Source organism: Lepidochelys kempii, chromosome 3 (assembly GCF_965140285.1).
Source record: "Lepidochelys kempii isolate rLepKem1 chromosome 3, rLepKem1.hap1, whole genome shotgun sequence".
Lineage (NCBI taxonomy): Eukaryota > Metazoa > Chordata > Testudines > Cheloniidae > Lepidochelys > Lepidochelys kempii.
Genome location: NC_136382.1, coordinates 139,036,581 through 139,053,301, shown reverse-complemented (window position 1 = coordinate 139,053,301; position 16,721 = coordinate 139,036,581). Strand labels below are relative to the sequence as shown.

The window sequence follows — 16,721 nt, the reverse complement described above, 5'->3', positions numbered from 1 at the left end:
TTGATGTTTTTTCTCTGAAATCACAGGATACTGGACAATTTATCTATAATCATTTCACTCTAAGAGAAAGAGCATTTTTGAAAAACAGAAAACTGAAATAACCAAAATTATTTAATGGGGTGACAAAATAACATTACCCTCCTTCATTCTGCCTCTGTGACGACCCTGCATGCTGTCTCTGTGAGAAAAGCCAGGTGTGGCAGGGCAGAGATGAGACAAAGCTAGGAATAAGTCGGTGTCTTCAGCACCATTCTCCCTGCAAACCCATAGTGTTGGCAGAGACCTTGTTTTGGTTTTGCCTTCCTCTGCAGCATGGGACACTTGCCAATTTGAATTAGATTAAATGGTGGATTCTCTGTAGCTTGAAATCTTTAAATCAAGAGCTGAGGACTGCAATAATTCAGCCAGAGGTTATGGCCTATTGCAGCTGTGTGAGGTTCTATGGCCTGTAATCTACAGGAGGTCAGACTATATGATCATGATGTCTATCCTCAAAGTCTATGTAGGTTTTTCTGCATTACTAAATTCGACCATTTATTTTGTGTGGTTTCTGCTCTATAAGGATGGAGCAAGATGGCAGTCTGCATTGGGCTAGGGCAGAGACAGAAAGGCTGAGGAAGACAGGAAGGACGGTCCAGTGTTATGGCACTAGCCTAGAACATGGGTGACCTTGTTTCAATTCCTGTTCTACCACTGTTTTCCTATGTGACCTTGGGCAAGTCATGTAGTCTGTCTGTTTCTCAGCTGCCATCTGTAACAGTATCTCCCTATCTCACAGATTTGTTGTGTGGATTAAAGATTGTAAGGTGCTCAGATACTGTGGTAACAGGGGCCATATAAATACCTAAGATAGAACATATTTGTGGCAATATAGCTCCTGTGGCAATCATGCTGTCATGGGGAAATAAAAGAGGTAAGAATCAGTGCTTAATCTGTGCTGGGACTTGCCAGGGCTGAGCAGGCACCTCTGGGGTTGGCAGTTCATAGGCTTACCAGATCAGTTATGAAAGTAAAAAAAATTGCGTAAGCCCTGGCACCTAATTGCTTGAGCCCCAGCACCTCTTTCATTACAAATTAAGCACCGGCAAGAAAAGTAGCAAAACAGGAAAAGGCCTCTGCAGATACCCCCATATCTCCCTCAAGGGGAGTCGGACCACTTGTCTACTCTGTGCGGAAACCCCATCTCTACTTAATCATAGGACTGGAAGGGACCTCGAGAGGTCATCCAGTCCAGTCCCCTGCACTCGCGGCGGGACTAATTATCGAGACCATCCCTGACAGCTGTTTGTCTAACCTGCTCTTAAAAGCCTAACGTAACTTCATCCAGCCAGACAGATGTTTTCAGGGAAACTCCACCAGCTGAAACAATGTCCTGACCCTCCTGCAGGTTCTTCATAGGTGGGCATGGTCCAGCCCTACATGCTCAATATGTTTAAAAGACAAAAGGACTACAAGTTTTAAAAATCACGAGTTAAGGGAAAACAAAGTAACTGAATATATTGGCCAGAAATACCAAGAATATTTCCCCTACTTAATGATTCATGCCTTCAGACATCCAGGATCTATTAATAGTACTGATATTAGCATACTGATGTTAGCATCTTCTAGGGGTGAGTGGTCCTCCACCTCTCTTTTGCAGCAGTGGAAGTCAGAAATGCTCTGCTGGATTCTACTATTTCTGTCTTCACAGTCAGAATAATGCTGGGACCAGGATGCTTTAGGCCAGGGGTGAGCAAACTATGGCTCGGGGCCACATCTGGCCCTTCAGATGTTTTAATCTGTCCCTCAAGCTCCCGTTGGCTCCTGGAAACGGCAGCATACCCCCACTCCGCCTCCTATGCGTAGGGGCAGCCAGGGGGTTCTGCACACTGCCCCCATCGCTCCCATTAGTAGGAACTGCGGCCAATGGAGCTGCAGGTGCAGCACCTGTGGACCAGGCAGCACACAGAGGTGCCTGGCAGTGCCTTCGTGCAGGAGCCGGAGGAGGTACATGCCGCTGTTTCCAGGCGCTGCTTGAGGTAAGCGCCACCCAGAGCCTGTACCCCTGACCCCCTTCCACACCCCAACCCCCTGCCCCAGGCCTGATCCCCCTCAGTCCCAGCCTGGAGCACCCTTCTACACCTCCAACCCCTCATCCCTAGCCCCGTCCCAGAACTTGCACCCCCAGCAGGAGTCCTCCCCCCTGCACTCCAACTCTATGCCCCAGCCCAGAGCTCCCTCCTGCACCTTGAACTCCCCATTTCTGGCCCGATCCCAGAGCCTGCACCCCCAGCCGGAGCCCTCATCCGATCCCGTACCCCAACTGCCAATTTTGTGAGCATTCATGGCCCACCATACAATTTCCATACCCAGATGTGGCCCTTGAGCCAAAAGGTTTGCCCCCTCTCCCTGGTTTATTCTTAAATCTCTGATCTTGCATAGTTATTATATAATCTCTCAGAGTAGTTAGTATCTCATGGTTATGTATCTCAGTATACTATACTAAATTTTACAGCTCTCAATGATCCTTTCCTTTAAAGTAACTAAGCATTATTTCCTGTGGAAGTGAAAAACCATGAAATACAGTATTCCAAAAAGTTTTAGGTGTAGCACAGGAATAAATTTTTTTTAAACATATGCAATTTTATTTTATGTTGATTCCTGTCAAATATAGCATCAAGCTTATTAAAAGGAAGAAATTATATATTTGAATATAAGTGAAATCCTTGACTTGAAAAATAAATCCACATCGCAAAATGGATTGCCATTTTAGAAAGGGCAAATGTTTATCCTAATTTTCATTTCGATTTAACGAAGTAAAAATTTCCTTAACAGAGAATACATTTGTGCAGCTTAGTAATGAGCTGTTTCTGTTGCAAACCAAAATTACCTTCACATGAAACTACAGTATACTATGTATCTATACCTCCTCCTATTACTCACATTCTCATAGAGGGCTTGAAGGGTCTCTAGGTCAACCACAGAGTTGTCCAAGTTCACAACAGCTGTGAAAAAAAGACAAAAGTGAAAAAGAATTAGTTGTCAAGATGATAATCCAGCAGTGAAAGACACACTGAACACAATACCCAGCAATAGCTTTTATGACCCCACTGGTCATACAGCTTAAGGGTTTTAACTTTATTAATGCCTTGAATAGTGCCGTTTCTAAGACGGTGGCCTAAGAACCTGGTAGAGCCAGGTGACAAGCATTAAAGAATCCACCCCCTCCCGCAACACACACACACAATCCCATGAGTATGGCCAAAGCCAAAGATCAGAGATAAGCTTCACATCAGACTTTCGTGGTCCGACTGAAAGCATTATAAAAATTGGTAAATCTGTATCTCACACACACACACACACACACACACACCCCTCATTCCTGTCACTGATTGGTTTCAGACTTAAATTGATTAATCCACAAATCAGCCAGTTAACTTCAAGACACCTGACAAGGGTCAAATCTTCTATGCACTAACCCGACAGGTTCAGTACAAATACAAAATATGCCTTTCCTGTTCCCAACCAATGCTGGTGCCACATACATACTGTACTTTCTCAATGTCAAAAATCTGGCTTAACTGCACACAGAGAAGCAATTTCAAATCAACCTGACCTTTTGGGAGCGGTGGTGAGGGGGAATGATGAACAGGGGCACTGATGTGCTGGGATCACTGGAAAAAACTATGAAGTGGAAGTATAGGTACTAGACACATTTCATATTTATGCTGGTCAGCGAAGAATCATTCCAAATTAATATGAATATAAAATTATTAACATAGAATTATTTAAAACCTGATAAACTGCATTTTTTATTTTTACACTCTTACAATCCATGTCATTGGAAAGCAAAGTAAATTTGGGTTTCTATATATTGAACAGGTATTCTGAATATTATACAGCAGGGATTCTTGTAATGTTAAATATTTTTACTGCAATATTTTATGTTTTGCCATTTTGTCCTTTATTTGATTGCTTTCTTTTTTTGTGTGATTTTTTTCTGTATACATATCTGTCTGCTAGCCAGAATAACCGTGGGACAAAACTACTCTAGAGATCATGCTAGTGATCAGTGATGGAATCCCAGTATCTGATTGCTTGATCCTCTATAAATCAGTGTCCTTGACTGTCACTAAGTGATTCTGTGTATACACCTCAAGATTAGAGACAATATAATTCAAACTCATTTGTTTCTCATTGCTCTAAGCATTCAGTGATACCACTTAGTGTCTGGGACTCATCACGTTTTCACCTTACTGGTCTGGAACTTAATTTTAGTTACAGTATAATAAAAGAATATATAAATAAAGAAACATTGATCTTGATTAAACAGAGCAGGGTCCTGTGCATATGTATGGACAGAATTTTAGCAGATGAAAAGAACGGGAACTTATTTGGAAATGTGCTAACTTTCCAAATCAATAAAAAAATGATCTTTTCTGTTTTTCCTTATCAAATATATTTTATACATACATATTGCCTTGCCCCTCCTACCCTGCCTGCCAAGTACCCACCATCTAAAATGTTTTAGAAGGCCAAATTTAATGGGTATCGAAAGATGTGAAAATATATTAAGAATTTTGCACAAAATAATCCTAAAATTGAGCTGTCTATTCCCATTACAGAATGCCAATATTTTCCCTTTTCAGCTTTTTAAAATGTCAAATACATTAAAGGTCTAATTAAAACTAGCAAAACCAGGAAATACATATTTAACATCTGACATTTAAATACACCTGTAAATCAGCTGGTGACAACAGGGTGGCAAACATTCCTTGGGGATACAACAGTGGTCCTTGTTTAATACTACACATTGTGATACCTTATGTCACTTATACTTTTTATTCTGTGAATAAATGTTACAACAGGCACGCTAAGGCAACGTTTCAGCAAGGTACTTAAGCACATGTGTGTCTTTAAGCATATAAATAATCCCACTGGCTTCAATAGGACTGTTCACATGTTTAAAGACGTGCATGTGCTGAAGTAGCTTGCTGAATCAAGGATTAAAAAATCAAAATAATTGTTCAGATTCTGCAGTGTAGAGATTTCTACACATTGTTTGAGCTTGTACACCAGTGTGACATGCTATAACAGCTATCCAAAACAAGGTGTATTATAGACCTACATTTAACTGCGTATCTGATTTTTGCTTTTACAAGTTAGTGTATTTATATTATACGCAAACACCACAACCCTTTAGTCATTCACTTTGACTCAATAGTTATCTTCCACTACCCCCGCCCTCGCCTCAGAGACTGTCTGCTTCTGAACTAAGAAATATGGCACAAGTTCCTGTTCTGACTTCTTCCACAATGTTAAGATCACCCATGGATTACTTAGAGAGCAATAGAACACTTTTATTTGAATGCTTGCCTGAGATAAGAGAATGCCTGGCAAACACAATGGTGCCAGATCTGTGTACTTTCAACAAAACAGGTATGCAGAAGAGCATGCATATTTCAGGGAGCTGCTCAAAACAAATCAGTCTCAGAGGACTACAGACAAGGATTTAAAGAAATTATCTCCTAGCACATATATAAAGAAGTGTCTCACTGCTAAGAAAATGACAAAACTAAATATACCTACACACACATATATACTTACCTACCTATCACTCTATAAAATTTCACTCAAATCTTTCAGCATAAAGACTCAAATATGTTTTTTCGGGAAATAAGATTATAAATTGAATAATTAAGAGGATCATTAAAAAAAAAACCAACCTCATGTCCCCTCAACAATAGTATTCTCTACTAGTGAACTCATATAATCATATAAACAAGAACCACTGTAGTTGAGCATCTAGTTCCACTACCCAACATCTAGAATTGCGAGATAAAGCACCCCCAAAATTCCATATGTGCTGGTCAACTCAGTAATGAAAACACAGAGAAACACCAACTCCTCCTGGGTGGCTGGGGAGGGCCTCACTGAGATGAACTACACAGTTCTAGTGCATCGGGCTTTGAGCATCCCTCACAGTGATGCCATAGTCCATGGACACTATGTGCTCAGCTGCACAATGATCTCCCACTGTCCCAGCAAACAAAGCTTGTGGTGGGGTCAGGGGAAAAATCAAATCATGCAGAGTATTTTTAATAAATCATAAAACATAACATAATAAAACAAATAAGTCACAAAAGAAACACCCCCCACCCACCCAAAAAATCATCTCCTGTCTTGACTATTGCAAAATCCTCTTCACTATCCTCTGTAAAACCCATTCCATGCCTCTTCAATTCATTCAAAGCACAACAGCCAATGACTTCTCTCCGATGCATCACTCTGATGTAACCACACACCCTGCCCTTTTCATCCAATAGTTATTTGTTTTCCATCAATCAAAATAAAGTTTTCAATCCCATCTATCTATCTACCTAAGGTACTTACATGACTACAATTGCCATAGTATCTGAACACCTCTCAATCTTTAATGTATGTATTCTCACAACATTGCTGTGAGATAGGAAAGTAATATTTTACACATGAGGATCTGAGGCAGAGAGAGGCTAAGTGACTTGCTTAAGGTCACACAGTAAGTCTATGGTAGAGCCAGAACTCAACCCACGTTTTCCAAGTCCCAGGCTAGTCCCCAAACTATTGAATCATGCATCCTCTTTCCTATTCTCAACCTCAAGGCCTTACACAACTCTGTCTCTCTCTGCTTATGCAATCTTGTCTCTTTTTCTTACCCATCACCACTACTCTGCCAATGTTGCCAGCTTTGAATGCCAACTTCTCTGATTCTACAAAGATCTCGGTGTCTCTTTCCATGCTGCCCTTTATGCATAGCTCATACTCCCTTAATGAATCTGTAAGCCTTCTCATTCAAATATGTTCTCAAGACCCATTGTCACCATGAGAGCTATATGAATCAATTACTAATGACAGCTAGGTTGAGAAGCAGTTGGAGATATAGGACATTATTGAAAAAGATTGTTACACGATTCTGAGCCACCAAGCATGCACACAGGTATACTGCAAAACTGTATGATCTTATTATCCTCTCACCCTTCAGTCCCTCTTATTATTTGTCACAATCTGATTAAAAACTCCATGTAACAAGTGTAAGATCTTTGGGGCAGGTCTTTCTGAATGTTTGCACAATCTTTATTATAATGGAAGGGATTTTATTTATGCATTACAGGAGAGTAATAGTAAAATAAATAATGCAAATTTATACATACATTGAAAAAATCAAGCAAGCCAACTGTGTACCATTTTCAAAGCAAGGACTACTAAGTGTCTGAACAAACAGCAGGACAAAGACTTGCGACAACAATTAACACTGCTTATTTTGTGAAGATGGCTAACCACCTGTGAAGAGTCTTCAATACAACAGAATACTGAAACAAAATGAGCTTAGTGTACAGTACAGACAACACTGTATATAAAGGCAATCAAATTGCCATGCTTACACTGAGACAACACACCTTCTCCCATATATACTGAAGCCAGTCTAGAATAGAAGCCGATCTTTAAAAAAAATACCCTGGGGGATGCAATATGTAATCAAACATAACCAATGAGATCAATGATCTTGACAGCAAACAGTGTGTATATGGAGAGATACAAAGAAAACACCAAAAGGAAATTTTCAATAAGCCCATCATATTTCCAGACAGAGTACGGAGGAAAGTAGCATTGAATAGTTTCACTGTAAACTAGACAGACTCTCTCATCATTATTGTTTATTATTCAGATTTCTAGGAAATACAGAAATGGCCAGATATGACTAAAGCAAAGGCGGTACACAAAGCAGACGGGGCAAACCAACCAGATTAGCAGACATAACAATCCAACCTTTGTCTTCTTTGACAATGGCTCTAAATTCACCAGCAACTAACTTGCATAATTGGTCAGAGAAAGATATTTTTGAAAAACTGGTCAAAACTTGGATTTTGCATGAAATTCTAACATTGTGAAGTTCTCTTTCATCCCAAATTGTAACAAACAATTGAAAGTTTTAAAGTTCCTGCAAAATGAAATATCAAGATGATCTTATCAAAATGCTTTGTTTCAATAAGGTCAAAGCACTTCATTTAGACTTTATCATTGACTTTCATAGACTACTACATCCACTAATATTTTACTTTCCTCTCCCTACACTAGTTATTCCAATGGCAATACTGAGTTGGCTGTCAAAAAATAATCTACTCAAAGAATAATAAAAATATATTATTAAGGCAAGCCAACCTTAAACAGCAAAAAATAAACAACACAGCCAAGTGCATTGTTAGATATACTTTAACATTTATAACCTAACTTACTGCTAAAAACTGAAGCAGTGGAATATTTACAAACCAAAGAGGGAGAAAAAACCCACAAAATACCAACAGGGTATGATGATCAATATTCCACAGACCTCCCAGAGTTACAAGTAAGAGAGAAGTAAAATTGTTTCCTCAGCATAGATGGGAAATAGGAACTCTGAATAGAAGTACTCAGTTAATGGATGTCTTTAGAAAAAACTGCAAGGATATCCACACACTGCAAACTCAAGAATCTAAGCACGGATAGACAAATCATCTTCCTAGGAACAACTGACAGGATCCTGATTGCCTTCTTGAATAGCACACAACCAGCATGCGAACCAGCTGCCCATATCATTCAGCGAACCAAAGAGCCAAGCAAATCCAAAAGGAAGCTCAAACAGAATGCAGCAGCCCCTTTTGCTGCTATTAGAAAAAAAAAAGAAAAAAAAAAAGGCTATAACTTGATGCAACATCAAGCCACTGGCAAGATAAACCCAAGAGCTGTACTAAAGTGGAAATAGTAGCACTTAGGGTAAGTTATTGTATTGGTCACTCCCTGAAGAATAAGTAGTTTTGAAAACTATGTTGCTTATTGCTGTGTTTCAAAGCATGGGCTGTCAAGTGTCACACATTGGCCTATTGCATATGATCATTCCTTCCTCTAATATGATACCAGCAACTAAACAGCCTACTATTATCTCTCACCTAAAGGATTTATCCTTTAGCTCAAATGACAGAGATTTATATCTTTGCGTTGAAGGTCAAATCCCAAGTTTCAACCCGAGGTATTGTTTTAAGCAATCCATCTTAAATAAATATGGAGAAGGGGATGTTGGAAGAGAAAGCTTTCCTGTCACCAGTGGGAGGTACAGTGAAACCCAAAGAAATCTTAACTGTGTAACATTTAGGAACTCTGAGTGCTAAATAAACAGAGGAAGAAAAGAGTTCACAGCATAGGTGCATGTACTTGCACTAATTGCAGAACAATGCCTACTGATAACAGCTGAGCAGATGAGGAGTTACACCACGCACAGAGTTAAAATACATGAAAACATTCTCATATTACTACCCCTGTGTTTGCTTTTTGCACTCACCTGATACGTACTGTCATTAAACAAAACTGTAAGCCATTTGGGGAAGGGGCTTTCTTTTTAGTACATGAATTTGTAATGTGGACTGGGTTTCTGATACAAATAATACACAGAGGTGAGAATCAGCCTCACGTAGAATTGTATGCATATCCTTTTATTGTTGCAGTGATTTATTTGGATCTATACACTTAATAAGAAACGAGAACGGTGCATAAAATCCCCAAATTGAAGGTGATAGGAAATTAGGCGATACTTGTGTTTGTTTTTAAAACACTCAAAATTCAAAAACTGCTTTAGAAACAGCCAACCACTCACATGTATCTGGGAAGTCACCAACCATGGAAAATTTCAAACAAAAAATATTAATTTGAGAAATTTGAGCAACTTAAAAAGGGACTTTATGATGAAGGGGCATTTCATCCTTAGTTTTTACTATTCATTCTTCTATAGTGTGGATTGGTTAACATTGTTACAGCCTTTGACCTTAGCTTTTCATTTCCCGGGTTTGGGTTCTAATTTGTAACCTTAGAATTGTATTAATATGGGTTTTTAATTGTGATATAAAAGAAAGATATTGCTAACACTAACAAACAGCTCTGCTACAGACATTTCAAGTAAATATGGTTTTGCAAGTTTAAGGACAGCAGTTACTGATTAAGTCAGTCTAACTCCATACACCTATACCATGTGTTTATAAAATGTGTGTAAGTTCAATTCTTCGAGAACAAATACATTTTGTTTGACTCAGTATGTCGCCTTCTTGTCTAGGCGAGGGGGGGGAAAAGGGAGACTAATGCTGTAATCCTTTCAGAATAAAATGTTTAAATACAAACATGATTGCCATTGTAGACTGTTTAATCTAGAGAGATTGTATTTCAGTTCTGTTTTTGAAAGGTTTGCTGATTTGACCATACAGAGCACTTCATTGCTTATCTTAATTGTTTAGATAAGATTTCTTTGAGTTTGGCAGGTGACAGAATCTTGGGTGTGGGATATAGGAGGGTCAAAAAATATTGGCATGTTACCAGATTATACTTATTTAAAATTATAGTGTGTGGCTGAGCCAATAGTCTCAATGAACCTGCTGGAGGCTGGTCTTTGGGGATGGAATCTGAAGCAGAACACTGATTGGTAGAAGGCAGGATTTTGAATAAACGAAGAAAAAATTATTATCACCCCCCGTGACCCCAAAATGGGATCTAAGTCTTAGCGCAGAGAGAGCACAAGTAACCCTCTCCAGTTTCTGCATGTGTGAAAGAGGGACAGATTTAGTTAGGGATTTTTAGGTGAAATTTTTATGCAAACATAAGATTATTTTTATAAGCAGGTTTTCATGGCTCTCTCTGCTTCCCAAAGAGTGGGACCAGTGGTGAATAACAGACCTGCCTTTTCTGATGGAAAGATAAAAACAGTCTCAATTACATTTTTAAAAACTCCACTGAAATAGGTTTTTTATACCTGTGACAAATGCAAACTGCAAGATGGTCTAGCCTGGTCCAAGCATTCATTTTGGGTGACCTGTATAAGTTCCTCATAGCATTATTATTCATTAGTAATGTGCCTATACCATGAATGTGTTCTTTAGATAGGCTGTATATGTAAACATTCTAGAGAGAGAGAAAGAGATACAGAACAATTCAACTGCACAAGCTGAGGAGAATCTATGCACTGGGATTCTGCACATCTTGTACACCATCTCTCAGACTGTTTAAGGAATAACACTGGGTATGGGCCTGAGCGTCCTCTAACCATACTTATCCACTTGGTCAAAATCCACTCTCACTCCTACTCACCCTTTCTCATCAGCCCATTCAGTAACAGTCACACTCCCGTTGTGTGCCTAGTCCAGTATCCAGTCTATAACAATTCCCGGAAACAAATGGCTCCGAGGAAAGTGTAGGAATAACCTGCCAATATGGGAGATATTTTTCCTAACTGCCACCAGTCAGTGATTCTCTGCCCTGAAGCAGGAGAGGGTTCACAACTCTCCCTAAATGAAGGTTTTGGTTTACTGCGAGGTTGGGGTTTTGCTTCTCTCTCTCATTACTATTTACATTTCAGTTCTGTTGAACTCAATCTCAGTGATGTATCACGGCAGAAACTTATACAAGCTAATTATTCATCTTCATAATATGTATTATCTTTTCTATTTTTAAAATGTTTCCTTTTCATTTAATTGAATTTCACATGATTATTTGTATTACAGTAGTGCCTAGCATACCCCAAAAAGATCAGGTCCCCACTTTGACAAATACTGTACAATATGCATAGAGAAGACAACCTGTGACCCAAAGATCTTACAATCTAAATAGACAAGAAAAACAATGGGTAGGAAATGAAAGAGACCGAGAAAATGCAGTAACTTGCCCAAGGTCACAGCAGATCAGTGGCAGAGCCAGAAACAGAACCCAGGTCTCCAGAGTCTCAATCCCATGTCCTAACTGCTAAATCCCTCTGGTTTTGGTTCTCATAGTCAAACTTTGTCAAGTTTGATTGACAAAAGTAACTGTGTTGACAATATGCTCAGACTTCTTAAGACTAAGTACCAAGCAACATTCTAATAAAAATAGCACTATAAAAGTCAATGTAGCACATATTAAATGAATTAAAAACTATCAGAGAGAGAGAGAGAGATCTCAAAATTCAATGGTTAATGGAGAATCATCAAATGGGAGTATTTCTAGTCTGCATCCTGAAAAGCAGAGACTCTGAAAAGGACTTAGGAGTCATGATGGATAGTCAAGTTAACATGTGCTCTTAGGCCAAGGTGCTGGCTAAGAGGGATAGCACAGTCTTTAATAGGATGTATAAAACTGGGGCCTACATAGTAGCTGTAGGCAGGTGGCTCCCTCTGTATATGGAATACACAAAGGGAATAAATTACTGAAATAAAGTTGTAAAATTGGAAAGAGTTCAGAAAACAACTAATAATAATAATTTTCAGTATGAAAAACCTGTCTTACCATGAGAGACTTAAGATGCTCAATCTATTTCAATTATCCCAAAGAAGGATAAGAGATGACTTAATCACAGTCTGTAAGTACCTAGAGGAATTCAATTTAGGAAAGGCATAACAATAGCTCATGGCTTTAAATTGAAGCCAATCATATTCAAACTGGAAGTAAATGCACAAGCTTTAAACAGAGAGGGTGATCAACCAAAGGAACAACTTACCAAAGGATGGGATGGATTCTTCATCACCTAAAGTATTTGTTTGAAATCCTGGCTCCATTGAAGTCAATGGCAAAACTCCCTGTAAACTGTAAATCAAGATCACATATCTTTCTAAAATATATGTTCTAATTCAAACAGCAACTAAGAGCCTGATGGAGGGAATACTGGGTGAAATTATATGGCCTGTGTTATTCAGGACAACAGGCTGGATTACCATGATGGTCTCTTCCGGCCTTAAAAATATATGAACCTTTAAATATTGAACTTCATCTGCCTATTCAACTACCTTTTTTATTCCACTTTGAAGATCCTCACAGTCTCCCCTAATTTTGACTGATCTAAAACATTTTGCTTTATCCTCAAATTTTGCCACCTTTTTGCCTGTCTTTTCCAGTTCATTAAGAAATATATGTAACACCACCAATCTGAAAGCCAATGTAAATAATTACACAAGTGCTCAGAAGCACTTTTACAAAACTGCAGGTCCAGCTGAAAATCTTGCTGATCAAGAACACAAAAGGCAGCTGGAAAAGTTTATTTAAAGAAACAAATTAAATAATAAGAAATCAAGTAAAGTCCCACCCCCCCCCACCATCACCAAAAATAAGCCTTCATTCTTTCAGTTTCTTCCCCCAACTCCCACCAAAAAACTTGGGACAGCAGAAAGAAGTTAAGATGTAGCCTTGTATATTACATATATGACTATCAATCATATTTCAACACATGAACCTTTTCACCTAGTATTCTGCTTCAGGCAGCCACCGATGCTAGCAAAGTGGTGTAGCGATCATGTGATATTTGCTCCATGTTCTAAGTGTGGTAAGATTATGGAAATACCTAGCCAAAAATCTTGTCATATAAATGACAGAAGATTTGGCATTACTAATTCAAATTGCTGTGCTGTGGGAAATTTTACAGGGGTTTATGATTTAATCCCCCCTCCTTCACATGCTAAGAAATGTGTTTCCACAAAGTTGGCATTGTTGATTCAAGGTTCAAGCAGATAAGGGCTTTGACTGCAACAAAACTGGTGACCTAATATTGCAAACAGAATAGGATATTTCATCTAGATTTTTTGAATCAGAATGTGTACACATTTCAATATCTTAACTGGATTCTGACCTAAGGACTTCAAGGGTAGGATTTTCAAAAGCACTCAACTTTAATGGACGTTTACCATTGACTTAAAAGAAAGCCAAGAAAGGAAGGCCAATGGTGGCTGTTTCTGAAATTCCTACCCCTGAATTTTAACATTAAGTGCCATTTTTTGTGCAAATATTTCAATCTTAAAAAATAAGAACTACCTAAACATTACATGAAATTACATAAAACCCCTAGATGATGCCAGTACTTTTAATAGTAGAACAAACAGATGCATAGACATAGAAAGTTCAATATTTTAATACTTAAAATTCAGAGTGATGATTAGAAATTCAGTGTGGAATAATCAAGTCCCAAGAGAAACAAGAAATTTGTGGCTACCAGCTAAAAGGCGACCCCTTCAAGAAATTGTTTGTGGCCACCTGGTGCTGCAAGGGGCAGAGAAACAAAAGGCACTTCCAAACTCATTACCACTTCCGATATGGACTGCCAGATGCTCACACACTATCATTTCCCCAGTGCAATGATGGTGTTCCAAAAGGAGTGGTATCTAGCCCAACACTTTGGCCTACACTCTTCAGCAGGGACAGAACAGTCCACTAGTGCCATCTGGTGGAACTACAAAACTTGAACTAGCAGTCAAAGCATACAGGGGTTTTCAATCTGATGATTTAGTAACACTTTGCCCTAGCCATCTTTGAGGTGATGATGTAGTACACTGTGTATCTCTGTGGTGCAGCATGACTAGGTCAAAACAACTGAAACATTAAGTGACGTAGTTGATGTGAAGCATTTCCAACATTCCGACGTTTTGTAAATGCTTCTCCCGGACTCCCAAAGGATGTCTTGGAAATGCTGGTATCACCCAATTAGTGCAGGAAGCATTCCTAGGTTATGGAAAAGATACTATTAACATAAAATGATTCTGATCATTTGTTGTTGGGTCCAACCCAGCCTTTCAAGCTAAATGTCAGGAGATATGATGGCACCATGATAAGGAAGCTTTAACTACAGCCAGCCAATGGAAAAAAAGAGTACACCACACACTGAGATGGTTGTTCCATACTTTATAGCCCCCTAAACTGACATTCTTCCAGCAGCATCTTTAGCTTTTGGAAATGTACAGTTGGAGTCTTCAGTCCTATGTCTCCTCTTTTAATCAACACAACCAGGTCTGTTTGATCATCTGCCACCAGGCTGGGCTAGCAAAACACTGATCAGCCTGATTTCCCTGCTTTACCTGTCAGTGAGAGTGGCACACAGAGCATGGGAGTCATTTTATGTATGACTCCGGGTCATGAGAACTCCAGAGCCTTTTCTCTCTGTGCAGAACAACATGGTTCTAAGACATTGTAACTAAAAGAATTACACATTATCCTCTCATTTTGGAAATCTCTTTTACTATTAAAAAAAAGTCTTGAAGAAGGAACCCTTTCCTTACATTGTATCCTTCTGAACATCCAGTTGTACTGTTCTCTGAAATAATGAGTGGTTGAAGTACAGCTGCTCTCCTGAGACTAAACTTCCCTTCCGTTTGTCAGCCATTTTTAAATGCTGAATTAAGGTCTCTTTTAAACAAATATTTTATATACCTACCTTAGATACTTACATGGCACACATCATCACAGTCTTTGAGCTCCTCACAGTCTGTCAATGTATTTATGCTGTCAGCCCAATTTGAGATAGCAAAGTGCTATTACCTCTCTTTGATAGATCAGAGTTGCGGCACAGAGAGAATAACTGTCTTGCCCAGGGTCACACAGGAAGTCTTTGGCAAGAAGGGAAGTGAACCTGGGTCTCCCACAGTCCTGGTTAGCACCCTAACCACTGCACAATCCTTCTCCTTACTCAACAACCACTTTGTATGTCCTGGGCAAAAACACCAGCCAGCAACTTTTGACAGCATACATTGTTGTCATGATTTTATAAGCCCTTTAAAAATACATTCACTTTTATTTATCCTGGGTGGGCTGGAACAGAGAGAGTCTGCTTCAGCACACTGATATCACAATCCCCAGCTACAATGGTTGTATTCAAACAGCTCCTTTGTTAGCAAATATCTGTAAATGGGAGAGGTACAGTGGCCTATTAAGTATATTGTGAGAACGAACACACACAACCTGTAGTGGCAAACACCTTAATTCCCTCAAATCTGTCCACTTTACAGAAAAGGGAAGATTTAATGACACTGGCAGATCTTATTTGAGGAAATATTAATTAGCTGTTTTTCACTTTTGTGACTGTATTGAGTGCCCAAGTCTGATTCAATAATGCTTTGGTACATGTGTGAATATTGGGAAAAGTTCCTCATGAGGAAACAGGTGAAATTTCTTAACCACAGCATGTTACCCATGCTATTAGCAAACAAAAAAAATTCTGTTATACTTTTATTTCCTGACCAGTAATCTTGTGATGACTGTGAAGTGCACAAATCAGACCAGTGGTGCTAGTTTATTAATGCTCACTTGGGAGATTAAAACTTTCCTCCACTTTTCTCTTTGGAAATTCCCACATTACTGAACTTAAGAAAGAGCACAGCCTTTCAGCTGAAGCAATGAAGAAATATGTTCTCCTGAAGTCACAATTCTTACAAAACTTCCCTATAAAATTAGATGTGCTGGTGTGTCCTTAAAAAATCGTTAACGCACCAAAAATATACAATGTGGCAGTGATTAGTCTGTGTGCTGATTGCAGCATTATGAGAAAATTTTATAATTTTCCTCATTGTTTAAAAAATGTAATTTATTGCAAATTCATTACAAACATATGAAATGATTTTGAGTGGTTTAATATTAAAGGTTTTTCAGGCTTTGTAAAAAATTAAGTGTAAATTTCCAAATGGGAAAGACATCGAGACTGGTATGTCCTAAGATGGGGTCTGGTAACTAATGGAAAAACTTATATGAAGTATCTAAGTAGTGAACCCCATGTGGTCCCAATAAAATGGTTAAGGAAAAATTGCTGCTCCGGCACAATTTTCCCTTTCCTCAACTTCAAGGGAGCCATACTCGCACTCTGGGCAGGAGGAACCCAGGTGCAGGGATGTTAAATAGGCCAGACACATTCTCTCACCACTTAAAAACCTATCTCAGGGAGATTGTCTATGTCCTTCATCCAA

The 16,721-nt window shown here is 38.9% G+C and overlaps 1 protein-coding gene across 1 annotated transcript in view; it reads right to left on the bottom strand.

Moving 5' to 3' along the window:
- The window catches only part of FMN2 (formin 2), a 244,572-nt gene that overhangs the window by 100,209 nt on the left and 127,642 nt on the right, over window positions 1-16,721 (bottom strand). Inside the window, 1 exon segment of the mRNA XM_078852229.1 lies at window positions 2,923-2,984. Within this exon segment, the coding sequence (XP_078708355.1) occupies window positions 2,923-2,984 (62 nt within the window).